General features: G+C 37.2%; 1 protein-coding gene across 1 annotated transcript; it reads left to right on the top strand.

Annotated features, from left to right (window-relative positions):
* Positions 1-6,806: 6,806 nt before the first annotated feature.
* LOC129924844 (transcription factor mef2A-like) lies at positions 6,807-9,056 on the top strand. The gene is made up of 4 exons (XM_056022147.1): positions 6,807-6,839; positions 7,534-7,727; positions 8,209-8,446; positions 8,541-9,056. Exons 1-4 carry the CDS (start codon positions 6,807-6,809, stop codon positions 9,054-9,056), a joined length of 981 nt encoding a protein of 326 aa, XP_055878122.1.
* Positions 9,057-14,870: the final 5,814 nt, after the last annotated feature.

Genomic DNA, 14,870 nt, shown 5'->3' with positions numbered 1-14,870 from the left:
AAGATCCCGCTTACAGATCCCACTTAAAGATCCAACTTAAAGATCCCACTTAGATACTAGCCTTGATCCTTCTAGATTCGTCTCCTAGTCTGACCACTAGACTGTGGTAGAACTCCTCAAGGACTCTGTGACTAGAGGGTGTTATCTCTAAGTGTCTAGGCTATACGCATCGGATGAAACCTAGTTCTAGACTTTAAGCATATCCAAGTTTATCAGAACTGCACCTCTGAGAGATATCCTCCACTGCCAACTCCTTGCCCGATCACGAGGTTAAACCTTTTGCTTGCCATAAAATCAGCACCCTCAGCTGACGAAGGACTCAACGACCGTCGAGTGCCTAAACATTTCCTTGGGCAACCAGTGGTTTAAGTTGGAAGCCGAGTCACCGGTCATTGACTTCTTCCATGGCTCCTAATTACACTAACAGGCTTGATCCGTCTGCCGCACACATTCTCGTCAGAAGGAATCCTCTCCATAGAGCCTCAACAGGACACTGGAACACTTGGTCACAAAAACAATGGGGGGGGGGGGGGGGACGCGTATTCATGCCATTAGCAGTCGAATGATAATTTCATGTTCAAATCTATCTATGTTTATATAATAATTACTTTAGGTTATTTTCGTTTCTTTCCACTACTGTTATCATCCTTCCTTTTTTACATTTTCATTCATTAAATCTATTTGTCCAAATAAAGAATTTTTCTATATTATCATTATATAATTTAATACATGTTGCTCAGGAATTTTTTTTTACTATTTTTTTAAGACAAAATTGAATTCGCAATACTTTTATTTTTTCGACACTGAAATCTGAAAATGTTTTCAGAGCATCAACCTGTAAAATAGACCAAGCAAACAAAAAAACAAACAAACCGCAGAACTTGATACTTGAGAATTTCTCACAAAATCACAAAGGTACTGTCAATACACTTCTAGTATTTCAATACATATTTATTTTATTTTTACATTTAAATATATACTACATGTATTTAATCTACCTATATTGCCCACGAGTTTATGATATTTTGATGACTAACAGAAACCTAGTCGTTATTATCAATAATTATGGTTCCACAGATTTAAATACGAACTTTCTTGACAATAAAAAAAATCGATTATTTGTTAATGGAAGGGTTAGCCTATTTTGCATGCGTCTATTGATTGATTCATTTAAACAATTTGTGTACTCCATTCTTCTAAACATAAATATCTTCCAGTGAAACGAGCGGACGCCATAATTAAATATGTAAGTAAAACCTATTATTAGAGTTCAGTAAGCCATGAACCGTAACCACGAATATTCTTTTCTCTCTTAGTGTTCGGTCTGTTTGATTACGGTGAACTCCCCTTGACCCAAAACTTTTGACGTCAAAACAAATTATTTTGTGTAAACTCCGTGAAATTATTTCAGATGACACTATTTACATTTATTCAGACCCATACATTATTTGCAGATAGTGCATGGTCTGGGGAACCCATACTTAGAATTGACAACTAATGATCTTGACATGATGATAGTAAATTTGTATGCTTGATTAATGTTATCAGGGTTGGCCTACGCACAATGTTCAGTTTGAGTTACAAATACCAATCTCGAATTTTATGTCGGCGTTCTACGCCAATTAATGTAATCTTTACTAACTATATGAAACAATTTCTATTTTAAATAAATTGACTTCTTGAGCACCGAATGTCTGAAGGATGAAACACATGATTTAGCAATTGGATTAAAATCGATCATAACATTCCCGTTTTTTGGCTGATATTGTGAAGGGAGTAGGCTTATTCCTGCGCCTGTGTTGTGGATATAAGGCTTGTGTTTGAGTCTGAAGATTAAGGAGTTCAGTATGTCACGTGAATACGCAGACCCAGTTGCGACCTGAATTTTTTTTGTGGCATCTAGCCAGACAAAGCTGTTGTTCACCTGAGTTATTTTTTTTGGTGGAAGCTTTTCTTTGGGTCTCTAGTGTGTCCCACAGATTTGTGTGTTTTCCGGCAGTCTGTTTCCGATACCTTTTGATACGCTGGCCTTTTCTCTATGTCGGCAAAGAAAACAAATGATGCCTGAGATGATCTTTCAAGTGTTTTAGGGAATACCTCTCTTACTCCGCCCCCCTTAAAGATTAAAAAAAGGATTGCCTGACGCAAACGGTCATCTCTTGTACGAGTTGTCCTACCCAGTTCACATGTCCAACAAGAAATGATGCAGCTATACCGCCCATTCCTGCATTCAACGAACCTCTTTATGTCTTGTCTTCTATTAAAAGCGAAGACAGCCTTGAAAAATGGTGTCAGGTTCTTCCCCTGGCTCCTCTAGGGGTATGATTGAAAAAACAACTTTTATTATTTCGACCTCTACAGATCTACAAACTTTACAAACTTTATTACTGTTAAATAAATAATCTCTAAACGTTATTTAAAAACACAACCTTCAGGTCAAAGAGGAACAAGAACTTAAATATCCGATATCTTAGACACACTTGTACTCATAACGAACTAACGTCTTGTTCCACCACAAGATAACAACTGATTACCAAGTTCTGTCTCAAACAAGGAAAGCTAACACATTAAAAAACATCACGTTTATACTGTTCACGTTCATACCCGGGGATATTAACAAAATGATACATTTCTTTCATACCAAAATGTATGTATATTAATGTATATATATGGCTCCTCATGTCTCGGAAGACAATGGATGCACTCAGGTGAGTCACTGGCTTTGGTTTCGTCTTGAGACGTGGCAGAATCTGATGTGACTGATCAAGCCGATTCTTTTGCGTCAGAGTTTGCCACAGTTCGTGAATGTATATGCCTCTGTCCTAGGGCTAGCTGACAGGGCAGCATTCTTCTTTCTCTTGACTGATGCAGCTTCGTTTCTTTTGCATTCGGCAAAGTTCGTACCAGAACGTACAGTCTGTTTCCATGCTGTCCGGTCTTGGGCTATCTCCTCCCACATACTTTGTTCGATGCCTGTGGCTCTCATGTCTCGCTTACAGACATCTCTGTAGGTTAGTCTTGGGCGGTCCTCGGGTCTGACTCCCTCTGCAAGCTCAGCGTATAGGATGTCTTTAGGGATTCTTTCATCTGGCATGCGAGTGGCATGACCGAGCCAGCGTAGTCTCCTCTTTGTAAAAAGAGCATAGATGCTGTGCATATACCAGCCACTGACAAATGGCATCTCTATCTAGACAACCTTGAACAAAATATTGCAGAGCGTAGTAACACATGTGATATCTGTGTTTTGGGTCAGAGCCTTACCATGGAACTATACTAACTAGCTTTCACGTAGCGCATTATGAAACCGTTGTGGGACGTATGCTGAATAACTCATCCTAATTGTTGTACTTTGAAGTAGGCCTACATTCTATAAGGTTGATAAGTTATACGATTTATAAAACCATCACGCTCGTATAGACAACATTTAAGTTTATGTAACTTATGGTAGCAAGAGTTTTTTTTTTACATTTTACTTTAATCTACACCAGTCTGAACCTTAAGCTACTGCTGATAATGTCATAATCTTATAACGTTATATAATGTTATAAAATGCTATATAATGTTAATAAATTTTATATAATGTTATAGAATTTCATAGAATGTTATAATACTCTCATTCATATTCTTCAGAATTTTTGTGATCTCTTTCAAATTGATTGGAAGACATGGTGGCTGAGTGGTATAGCTCTTGGCTTCCGAACCGAAAGGTTCCGGGTTCAAATACAGGTAAGGACTGGAATTTTAAATTTCGGAATCCCCCAGCTCTAATGAGTAACTGAATTTAGTTGGGCGAAAGTAACAGTGGTTGTGCTGGCCACATGACACCCCCGTGCGCCGTGGGTCAAAGTTACAGCTGAACTTTACATCCTCTTCCCTGTGGATCTCCAGGTCTGAAAAGGGAGGCAGGGGGGGACTTCAAACGGATGAATTGGATCAAACAGTCTAGTACCGGACTACCATTAAAATAATCTATTTAATGACTGAACCTTTTTGATGTGTGCTATTTTATGTAGATGTCGAGTATACCTCTAAATGTTGGTAATGATCACAAAGACTTACTGTGAATAAAAAACAAGCACGAAATATTAATGTTTGCAAAAGGCATGCATGCAGTTTTATTTCAAATGTATAAGATAAGATAAGATAAGATAATTTTTATTGGTCCAATCAAATGGAAATTCCAACTGACTACAACTGACCACCTCAGCGTATCTACTATAACAATAACAATATAAATGCAAATACGAACAACATTCACACATGAGGCACACACAGGGGTGGACTGGGTATCAAAATCGGCCCCGGCATTTCTATACCATCCGGCCCATAATTTATATTTTATAAGATGGACATCCAGTTCTAAGTCTAACTGTCCTCATAATCATTATGTTAAATTTGATAATGTATCGATAGCTGTACACATGCTAACAGTAACACTATGTACTTATAAAGAATACAGGCTTTATGCTGCTTTTTAATCGCAAAGTGTATAGGCTCTAAAAGGATGAAGCTCTATGGATGTAGGGCAGTGTAGGCTATTACATTATTTCGGAAAATGTTAGATTAAATTAGAAGGCCTTAGTAGAGTCTGTAAAAGATTTTTTTTTAAAACTACTTCGCTCAGAGGCCCCCTTCCCCTGAATAAGGAATACTATAAAACATTTAACAGTGGCATCCATGCGGCCCTTATCTTATAAAATACAGACGTGATTTAAAAAAAGAACATGCTTACTGTGGTCCTACCGGCCCATTTGGATACCGGCCCACCGGACATTTGCCCGAATGCCCATATAGCCAGTCCGCCCCTGCACATACACACTCACAACCATCGCTTTATTGATTAGACTTCTATGTACTTCTCGATGACAACAGATGACCTTGTGATACACTGCCCGAAAGTGGGATAAAGGAGTTTTTAAATCTTTCTGATTTAGTCCTAATGGAAAGGAGACGGTTCAGATCTTATGTAACAGTGGTTTAATGGGTGCAGGTTGTCTTTAAGAATAGTGTGTGTTTTGGAAAGGCATATTTTATGAAAGAGTTCTTCAAGAGATGGTAGCTGTGTTCGAGTGATATACAATGCTTTTTTTAATTATTCTATTTAGTCTAAGTCTTTGTGCCAGTGAAGTATTACCAGCAGGTAATGGCAAAGTTAATTAGACTGCTGATGGTTGCTGTATAGAAAGGTTTAATTATTGTTTTGTCGATTTTAAATTTTCTTAGCTTTCTAAGATAGAAATGAATTTTTGGTGTAAAGGTTTTGACAGTGTTCACTCCATTTCAGTTTGTTTTGTTTAACTTATAGACAAATAAAGCCTTTACCTGGTAATAGCCGCGTCACCAAGTGAGCGCGGGGGGTGCGGGCCACACCGGGTGACACCCACCAGGGGGGTGACACCCAAATGGGAAAAATGCAGTTTTCAAAATGCAACTTTTAAAAATATAAATTATTGCCTTGAATGTCTCTCACAGTTCAATACCAACATTTCCCAAACCTTTTTAATTTAATTCTGTTTGACTTGTAATCTTCCTACAATAACAAAACTAATACGTTGTAGAGGCCAGGAGAAAAAGCTTCTGAAGCTCAGAAATGTAGAAAAACTTTTGGCGCCCAGGGCTTTGCCCCGGACAACTCTGAGTGAATTTAAAGCACTCCCCCAGACATCTTATCTGACCAGTTGAGTGGCGAACGTAACATTTTTGTTGTTGTTAATATGTTGAGTAACACAAAATTCTTTAGCCCCTAGCGCGCCATTCGACGCATAGGGCTGCAAGTTCTCTCCACAGAAATCAGTCTAAGGCGACTTTCACAGCCACTTCTCGGCTCAGGATTTTTAAAAAATGTGTGACGCCAAGTTAGATGTGCAATATTTTTGCGTTCCTTTTTCGGCTTTCGTATCACGACTGAATTTTGGTGAACGTGTTTCGTCTTGTCTAATGATATGTCTCACTAATCTCAATTGAAGTTCAGTTGCTAGTTCCTTTAGACGGTGAAATGTCTGTGTGGGAAAAGATTTCTCTATTGGTAACATTGTCTTGGTGTGTAATTCGTAGGATCATTCTCACCATCACTGCTCAGCCTCTTTTCAACCTTCCACGTCTGGAAGGGAGATAGCGTTGGGACAATGAATTTATTGTATTGAGTAGGTGGATTTTAATATCCAGGCTTATTGATTTGTTTCAGGACAAACTTTTGAAAGACGGCTCCTGCTTTCCAATCCGACATGCAACAACATGATATGCATCTCCATCGCTTAAGGGTTGTGATAACACTGCCTAAATAGGTTAAGATTTCTATTTGTTCAAGTTCTGTAGGGCCCATGTTGATGGGGGTACTGAGTAACGTGCACTTAATATGCATAACTTTGAGGGGGTCTTTATCCTTAATCTCGTGTATACATTTAATTGTATTTCAAAGTAATGCTCTGTTGTCTGCAAAACCATCTTGTCGATGGCTACAAGAAAGTGAAATGGGGGATAAGATACACCCTAATCTCATATCCGTCTCGATGTTGAAGAGACGGATCTGTTGTGACTTGCTTTGGACATGTCGCTGAATCTGGACAAATTTTTGCGAGATGCCTTATTCTCTTGCTATTTTCCAGAGTGATTCCAATGACGCTATAAAACTTTTTTTTTTAATTACTAAAATGTTTAACATCCTATCTTGGTATTCTAGGCTTTGTTTCGCAGGACTTAAACCTGTTCAGTGCTTGAATTGCATTTTCGGAAGCAGCTGAGAAATACTAGCGTAAATGAAAAACCGTTTCCGTAAGGATCTCTTCCATAACCTTTTAACAATAACTATGCTCAACGCAAGGGTTCTCAATTCTATAATCGTACATTTTTAAATTATGCAATATTTTTTTTTTTATATAAAATGTCAAAAACAACGACATCAAAAATAAATCGAAAACTATTTTCGAGTATAACTGTCAATGAAGGGGCTAACAATGTTATGGTTCAACATGATGAAACACTGTAAAGAATAGGAGAGTGTTTTTTTTTCCTTGGAGGGGGGGGGGGGGTTTGACACCCGAGTTTGCCGCACCGGGTGACACCGACCTTAGTGACGCCACTGCCTGGTACGTTTACAGTAAGATATCCTACGGTATACATTCTTAAAGCAATTTTATCTTTTTCAAGTAGTTTTTTTTTGGGTTGTAGTAAGTCTTGATTTTTTTTTATTTGTTCATCAGTAAGTGAGTTTGTTTTAAATCCTTAGTAAATAACTTTTATTGTGCATATATCTCATTAAAATAATAATTCTTCTTCATTACCCATTGCTTTGTTTCTAAAATAGCTTTTAAAAAAAAATAATTTTCAAAAAAAAATACAGCGAGATATTTCAACGAGGCTTAATTTAACTCCCCTGAATGTTGTGCATCATATCACTAATACAGGGCTTTTTTTGTGACGGTACGCACCGGTACGGCGTACCGGCACCTTTTTGAAAAAAAATATTACTTTTCTTGTATTTTAACGTATATTATTAATTTTTAGTAGTTAAAAGTTGGGCTATGAACTACTGAGAACTGGCACCCAATCACTGAGAACTGGCACCCAATCACTGAGAACTGGCACCCAATCACTGAGAACTGGCACCCAATCACTGAGAACTGGCACCCAATCACTGAGAACTGGCACCAAATCACTGAGAACTGGCACCCAATCACTGAGAACTGGCACCCAATCATTGAGAACTGGCACCCAATCACTGAGAACTGGCACCTATTTTTTTTTTACAGAAAAAAAAGCCCTGCACTAATATATCTCCAGCAGGTTACTAGCATCACGGGTTGATATTTTAAACATGAGTGCTACTTATAAGTACTATGTTCAGTAAAGTTTGGCCTAAGGGACTATAACTTATACACCATCACAAAACAAGCAAACAGAATGAGAAAATTTCAGGATTAGCTAAACAATGTCAGGCCGCTAGACTGAACGTCATTGTTGTCAACTAAGAATTGAGATATAATTTTAAAATTTATCGTAATGCGTGTCAGTTGATCTGCGTATCAGTCCCCTTAATCACCGCTAGTTAATTGCCCATTTGTTTTTTACATAAGTTTAAAGTTTAAAAAAGATTTTATAATTTCTCCAATTTTCGTGCCACAAAAGTGAACCGTGGATGACTGCTAAGCATCGTACAGGCTGCATCGACAACACAGCAACATCAACAAATTAGCAACATCGACAACACAGCAACATCATCAACATCAGCAACACAGCAACATCAAAAATACAGCAACATCATCATCACAGCAACATCAACAACACAGCAACATCAACAGTACAACAACATCAACAACATAGCAACATCAACAAATTAGCAACATCGACAACACAGCAACATCATCAACACAGCAACATCAGCAACACAGCAACATCAAAAATACAGCAACATCATCATCACAGCAACATCAACAACACAGCAACATCAGTAGTACAACAACATCAACAACATAGCAACATCATCATCACAGCAACATCAACAACACAGCAACATCAGTAGTACAACAACATCAACAACATAGCAACATCAACAACACAGCAACATCAAAAACACAGCAGCAGCAACAGTACAACAAAATCAACAACACAGCAACATCAAAAATACAGCAACATCATCATCACAGCAACATGAACAATACAGCAACATCATCATCACAGCAACATCAACAATACAACAACAACAACAGTACAGCAACACCAACAACACAGCAACATCAACAACACAGCAGCATCAACAACACAGCAACATCAACAACACAGCATCATCAACAACACAGCAACATCAACAATACAACATCAACAGTACAGCAACATCAACAACACAGCAACATAAACAACATCATCATCACAGCAACATCATCAATACAACAACATCAACAGTACAGCAACATCAACAAATCATCAACATCGACAACACAGCAACATCAACAAATCAGCAACATCAACAGTACAGTAACATAAACATTACAACATCAACATCACAGCAACATCAACAACACATCAACATAAACAACACAGCAACATCAACAGTTCAGTAATATAAACATTACAACAACATCAACATCACAGCAACATCAACGGTTTCTTCCCATTCAGGTAATACATTGTGTTCACGGTTTTTTTTTTTTTTGGTGTGTGGAATTAAAACTTCTACAATAATAGTTTAAGCGAGTAGGTTCAAAATCGCTAATTTTATACTGGCAATGGCACCAAATGTTTCGATACAAGAGGAGAGTACAATAGAAGAAGAGAAGATGCTCAAAATGCGATCTCAAGAGGAAAATGATTGTTACAATACCTCTATTCAAGTAATAACGTCATAGAGGGCGGAAGCTAGACGCTGATCTCAATTAACGGCTCTAACAATTTTCCTAGAAATTTAACAGTTGATTAATATCACTGAGAAAAGAATGACTAGCTCGTTGGCCAATTTGGGAAAACTCTAGCTTGACCGTCATCATGTTTTCAAGTGAAAAAAAGAAATAAATTTAAATTTAGCTCTAGATCTAGATCTAAGTTTATATCCAACACTTGTTTTGAAATGACTATCACTTTCTTGAAATGACTATCACTTTCTTGAAATGACTATTGCTTTTGGGAATTTCTGAATTCGAAATTAATAGAACTGAAGAGTTTTATAAATTAATATTCAGGAACATTTTGCCATCGTCTTGTAAGTCTAGATCTCAATGCTTAACATGCTTTCTCTGCGAGAAGAGGCGGGGTAAAGGGATGTTCCATTGTTTTGTAATCTAACATTCATTAATTTTTAAGAGAAAAACAATAAGTTGCATTAAGGAGGCAGTGTCTTTTTTTTAAAAAATATTTTTTATGTTTTTTTCTTGTTTAAAATATTATTGAGTGAAGCATTTAAGTACGAGGTTGTAAATTATAGTAAACAGCCATAGAATGGGCCTACGTGTGTTCAAAAATGAAAAGGTGATTATGGATTTAACGTAGAGTTTGAAATACCTTCCCCAACTAATAAGGCAATTCCCCGTACACCCATGTATGTATCCAGTGTGTAACGTGTATCAGAGAAGCTGTAACAAGATGAGATCAAGGATCTATCGGGAAAGGGGCCACTATGGATGGCTAATTAGTGTATCCGATGGATACAAAGGATAACGATTCATTGACTTCAGTTTACTGGTCCGCACAGATTGACTTGTTCAAGGTGGTGGTTTTGGGGGGGGGGGGGTTTGAGGGGCACTGCATTTTGCCATATGAACAATTCAGCTATGATGTGGGAGCGGTTAGAGTCCTTGTTGCGTGCTGCTACGGAAGCTCGGTGAATTCGTTGTTTAATGTTTAGAATTACATATGACTATCATTGTCAAATTTATAACCGAAACTATTTAAATAAATGTCCTTTTTATCTTAAATATTGTGTAGAGTTTAAAAATAGTTAGATATCTCCCTCTATTCAGTTGTCTTCTTTTTCCTTCTGTACCCCTTTATTTGGCTCGTGTCTGATAAATCAGTTGTTGTTTTATTTCACAAAGGAATAACACATTCGTAATGATTGTAGGCGAAACAGCCTAAGTCACGTGTTTACGGTATTGAGTGTTAAAGTTTTAGTTTGTTTTGAGTGTTGAAATTTCCAAGTTTCCAGAATCCATTTCTCGAAGTCTCGTCTTTAGAATGTCTATAAAAAAAAAGTAGGCCCTATAATAAAAACAACAAATTTTTAAAGCAAAGCTTATATTGAGTGAGATTACATCAATTATTTTGACTCAATCATGTAATAACTTTTTAATAGATTTAGAGTTTAGACAAACATTCTAAATTGTTTTTATTTTGCACAACTTTCGTACTTATAGCATGCTCAAAGTGCTGTGGTCCAAATTATATTTTGGACCAAATGCTGGGGGAGGGAGGGAGCTGGGAGAAGCTTTACGTGCTACTTTTTCAAAAGCTGCTCAAGTCTGAATTCGAACTCGAGGTCTCGAGCATTCATACTAGAAGGCCGACGTTCTAGCCACTGAGCTATTCAAGTACTTTTAAAAATAGAAAGTTTTGTTGTCTAAAAAAAAGTCTACAGGTCAAAATTTTTAGCAAATGACCTAATTTTCTTAACAAGATTCAGTTAAGAACATTTCTATGTCAACTAAAATTAATTAAGGTAGGACGTAATCATCTTCTTTTTTGAAGTAACGTCTGTATTATATAAGATAAGAATTCATTACGACTAACTGATTATTTTGAATAATGTGTAAAAGATTCCATCTAGACTGACAACAAGTTGGTTTGTAAAATATTAACTAAATTCCAGGCCACTATAGCTTCATCATGACTTTGAACACGTTATTCGGCATAATGTCTGTTTCGTTCTGGGCTTTCACGAGACTTCTAGAGATGGACATTAAACAATGTTTGGGAAAAAACAGACCAAAAAAAATATATAGCGCTATTTAGTAGATGCATTCATTTATTAAATTCGCCTGTGTGCTTCACTGTTTAGTAGAAGTAATAGGTCTAGAGCTAGCAGGTACTAATTAGAATAAGTTCGATAACATCTGTTTGTGAAATGCATCATTCCGACGCTAGAGATGTCGGAAAAAATGGGTCGGTGGAGCTTTGAAGCAGACTTCGCCATGTCTTTTAACTTCTGTTATAATTGGTTTTGTGTCTGTATTGAGTAGATCAAATGGCATAATTTTAAACATAGACTTTTTTTTTTGGATCTAGTAAGGGAGAAATGTGTGTATAAAAAAAACCCAACTCTGCACATTGTAATTATGATTGTATGTAGTGTGAAAAAATTAACACCCCTGAAGTTGAGTATTGATTTAGTGTTTAAGGAATGGCCAACAAGCCTTTCAATAATTAATAATAAGTATGTTCCCATTGTTAAAAAGAGCACGAGAAAAATCTGTTCTATGAAATTATTACAATTATAATTGTTAAAAAAGTGTTATCATTTTTAGAAATGATTTTTTAATATAAAATATATATATATATATTTGTATTGAAAGTTTTTTTTTCTTGAGACCAGTATAAAAGTGAATTTTTTTTTAACTAACTTCAATTAGCTTGGCCTGAGGCAAGATACCTTATCCTAGGCCTTAATCAGATTTTCCTAGTTCAGTAACAACTTCCCTAATGCAGTCATAGTTTTCGGGTTTATGTAGACTTAAGTCTGACAAATCTGTACATTCTGAAATGCTTAATAAAAGCTTAGAAGAATTTGACGTACCGGTAACTGGCTCAAGGTTTGAAACAAAGGACTTGGAAACTTTAAAGGACTTGAAACTATTGGGGAACATCATTGATCAAGAATTGGTCACAAGGTCTGATCTACAACTATGGGTTCTCGTCAATTATGTTGTTGTATGTACCGGACTCGGGCTCCTCTCTCTAGTAGCCAACATCATCAACCTGTTTGTCTTTGCGAAGCAAGGTTTAAACAACTCCATCAACATCAGCCTTTTCTGTATAGCGCTGTCGGATCTGATCAAAGTGGTGTCAATAGAGTGGATGGCTGTGTGCTGGAATCCTTATGTCCACGAGTTAGGGGCCCCGGTGATATTTACTGACTTACTCTATCTGACTGCAGGTTGGCCCACAGGGTGTGCCCACAACATCGCCATTTTCATTACTGCGTACATAACTTTAGAGAGATACCTTTGTATCGTGACTCCGTTGAAAATAAAGGATATCATAACCCCACGTAGAACTGTTGTGGTAATTATCTGCATTAAGTGCATGTGCATCTCTTACTTGGTTCCGGAGTACGCCTATGTGTACTACGATTGGAATTTCTATCCGGCTTTAAACAAAACAATGTTAGGGATGGCATTCAGACAAGAAGCTCGCGATCTGAAAGGGTTAACTTTTTTAATCCAAGCGATTTTAATTGTATTCGGCCTCATAAGTGTTGGGCTTTTCAGTTTTCTCCTAATCTCAGAGCTCAAAAAACAGTCAACATGGAGAAAGCTGCACACCAACTGCGAGCAAGTGAAAAAAAAGCGCATTTCATCACGTGACCGGAAATCGTCTGTTCTAATCGCTGTGATAGCTGTCGTCATGGTAATAGTTGATGTCCCTTTAGTCACAATATCAATGGTGCAGACTTTTGTCCAAGATTTCAGTGCCTACGGGAAACAGGTCAACCTTTTCTATGTGACTTGGTCTTTTGAATTTATTGTTGGTGTAGCCCAGCCGGGGGTCAATATTTTTATTTACTACAAGATGAGCACAAAATACAGAGAAACACTTCGAATGTTATTTCCTTGCGACAACGAATGATATTGGATTCTCTACTAGTTGTTTTTTTTTAAAAAGGCTTTTATTATCGACTACATTCAGACTCTTGAGTTTATGTCAGTTTTAATCAAACCGACAATGTCAAATATTCAGAATGAACCCTTGTATGAAAATGTTTATTGAAGGTGATCATGATCATGCAAGAGCTGTTGTTGTGTTCGATCCATCTAAGAATCCCCAGGTCATAATGATACATTGATTTCATGCCCTTGATTGTACCGTAAAGTATTAATTAAATATATTTACAAAACCAGTTTAGGAACGAAATCTCTTGATTATGTGTGGTACCCGGTATGATCATGTGATGTTAGAGGCAATGGCAGACTGGCTTTGTAAGCGATCGGGCAGATGCCATGCAGGCCAGCACCCAATGGGCTGGTGGGGTTGGCGGCGAATGGACAGACTTCGTTAATGGTAAGGCTCGTAAAAGTTTAATACGTACCCTCACATAAAAGGAGCCCCACGCAGCGTCATAACTGACTCGCCTTACCGTTTATAATAGATCTTTAACAGACTTAACAGTCAGCGGAACAGCAAACATAGCTCAGTGACCGTAATATATTAGACAATTTGGAGTTCTTGAGTTCTCTTCGCTAAACCAGCACTTACTGTCACTCTCTACTGTCCAAGACGAGGCTATCTCCCCTATGTACTTTTTCAACAGAGGATCCTATTTTCAGACGTCTAGAAACAGCTTTTATTACATTGGTCTAGAACAGGGGTGGGCAACCTTTTTCTGCCGAGGGCCGCATTAAAAAAATTTGGGCACTGGGAGGCCGCATATATAGGCCTATATGTGTGTGTGTGTGTGTGCACTCCCAATTGAGGAATTATAACAAGAGTTACCAATTACTTGAACTAATTTAACGAATGATTTGTTTGAATTTTGCAAACATTTGTTTACATCACAACATTTCACCACAAATGTATAGTTGTACTTAATATGAAGTTTATAACTATTTACTCTCGTGCGTAATGTTCCGGAACCATGGAACTATAGCTTACTAGGTGTTATCTTTGTGACTGCTGTCAAATTGCAGTAAAAAAGCATCGACCTGTTCTAACACTTCATAATTTTCAAACCAAAAAAAAAAAGCATGTTCACAGATAAATGTGATTCTAAATAATGTGAAAGTTTAGCAGGAAATTTTTTTATAGCGAATATACAGCTTCTGTCGCCATGAACTCTCGCGAAATAACTGACAGGAACTTCTCTTTCAGGTCAAAATTTGCTAGGAGGTATGTCCTCTGGAGCTGAGTCAGCTTCTGGATTAGCCTAAATGGTGAGATGAGGATATTGAAAACTTGTCCCAAGTTGCTGACGTGTTAAAATTTGCTTTCAAATTCCACAATCAAGGAATCCAAATAAGTCTTGTACTTTTCAACCATTTCACTAGAAATCGTTTCACCTTTCAAATAAGGAAATTGATCAAGCCTAATGTCACTTGCTGCCCTTACGAAATTGAACAGTTTTGTTTGAAAAGATTTAAGATGCACAAACATTTCATATGCAAACAACAAACTGCAATGTTCCCGATGATAAACATGACGTCTTTTTTCAACTCTTCATTAGAAATATTAGT

This window comes from Biomphalaria glabrata, chromosome 2, assembly GCF_947242115.1.
Source record: "Biomphalaria glabrata chromosome 2, xgBioGlab47.1, whole genome shotgun sequence".
Lineage (NCBI taxonomy): Eukaryota > Metazoa > Mollusca > Gastropoda > Planorbidae > Biomphalaria > Biomphalaria glabrata.
The sequence above is the reverse complement of the archived record's forward strand: the minus strand, read 5'-3'. Positions and strand labels throughout refer to the sequence as shown.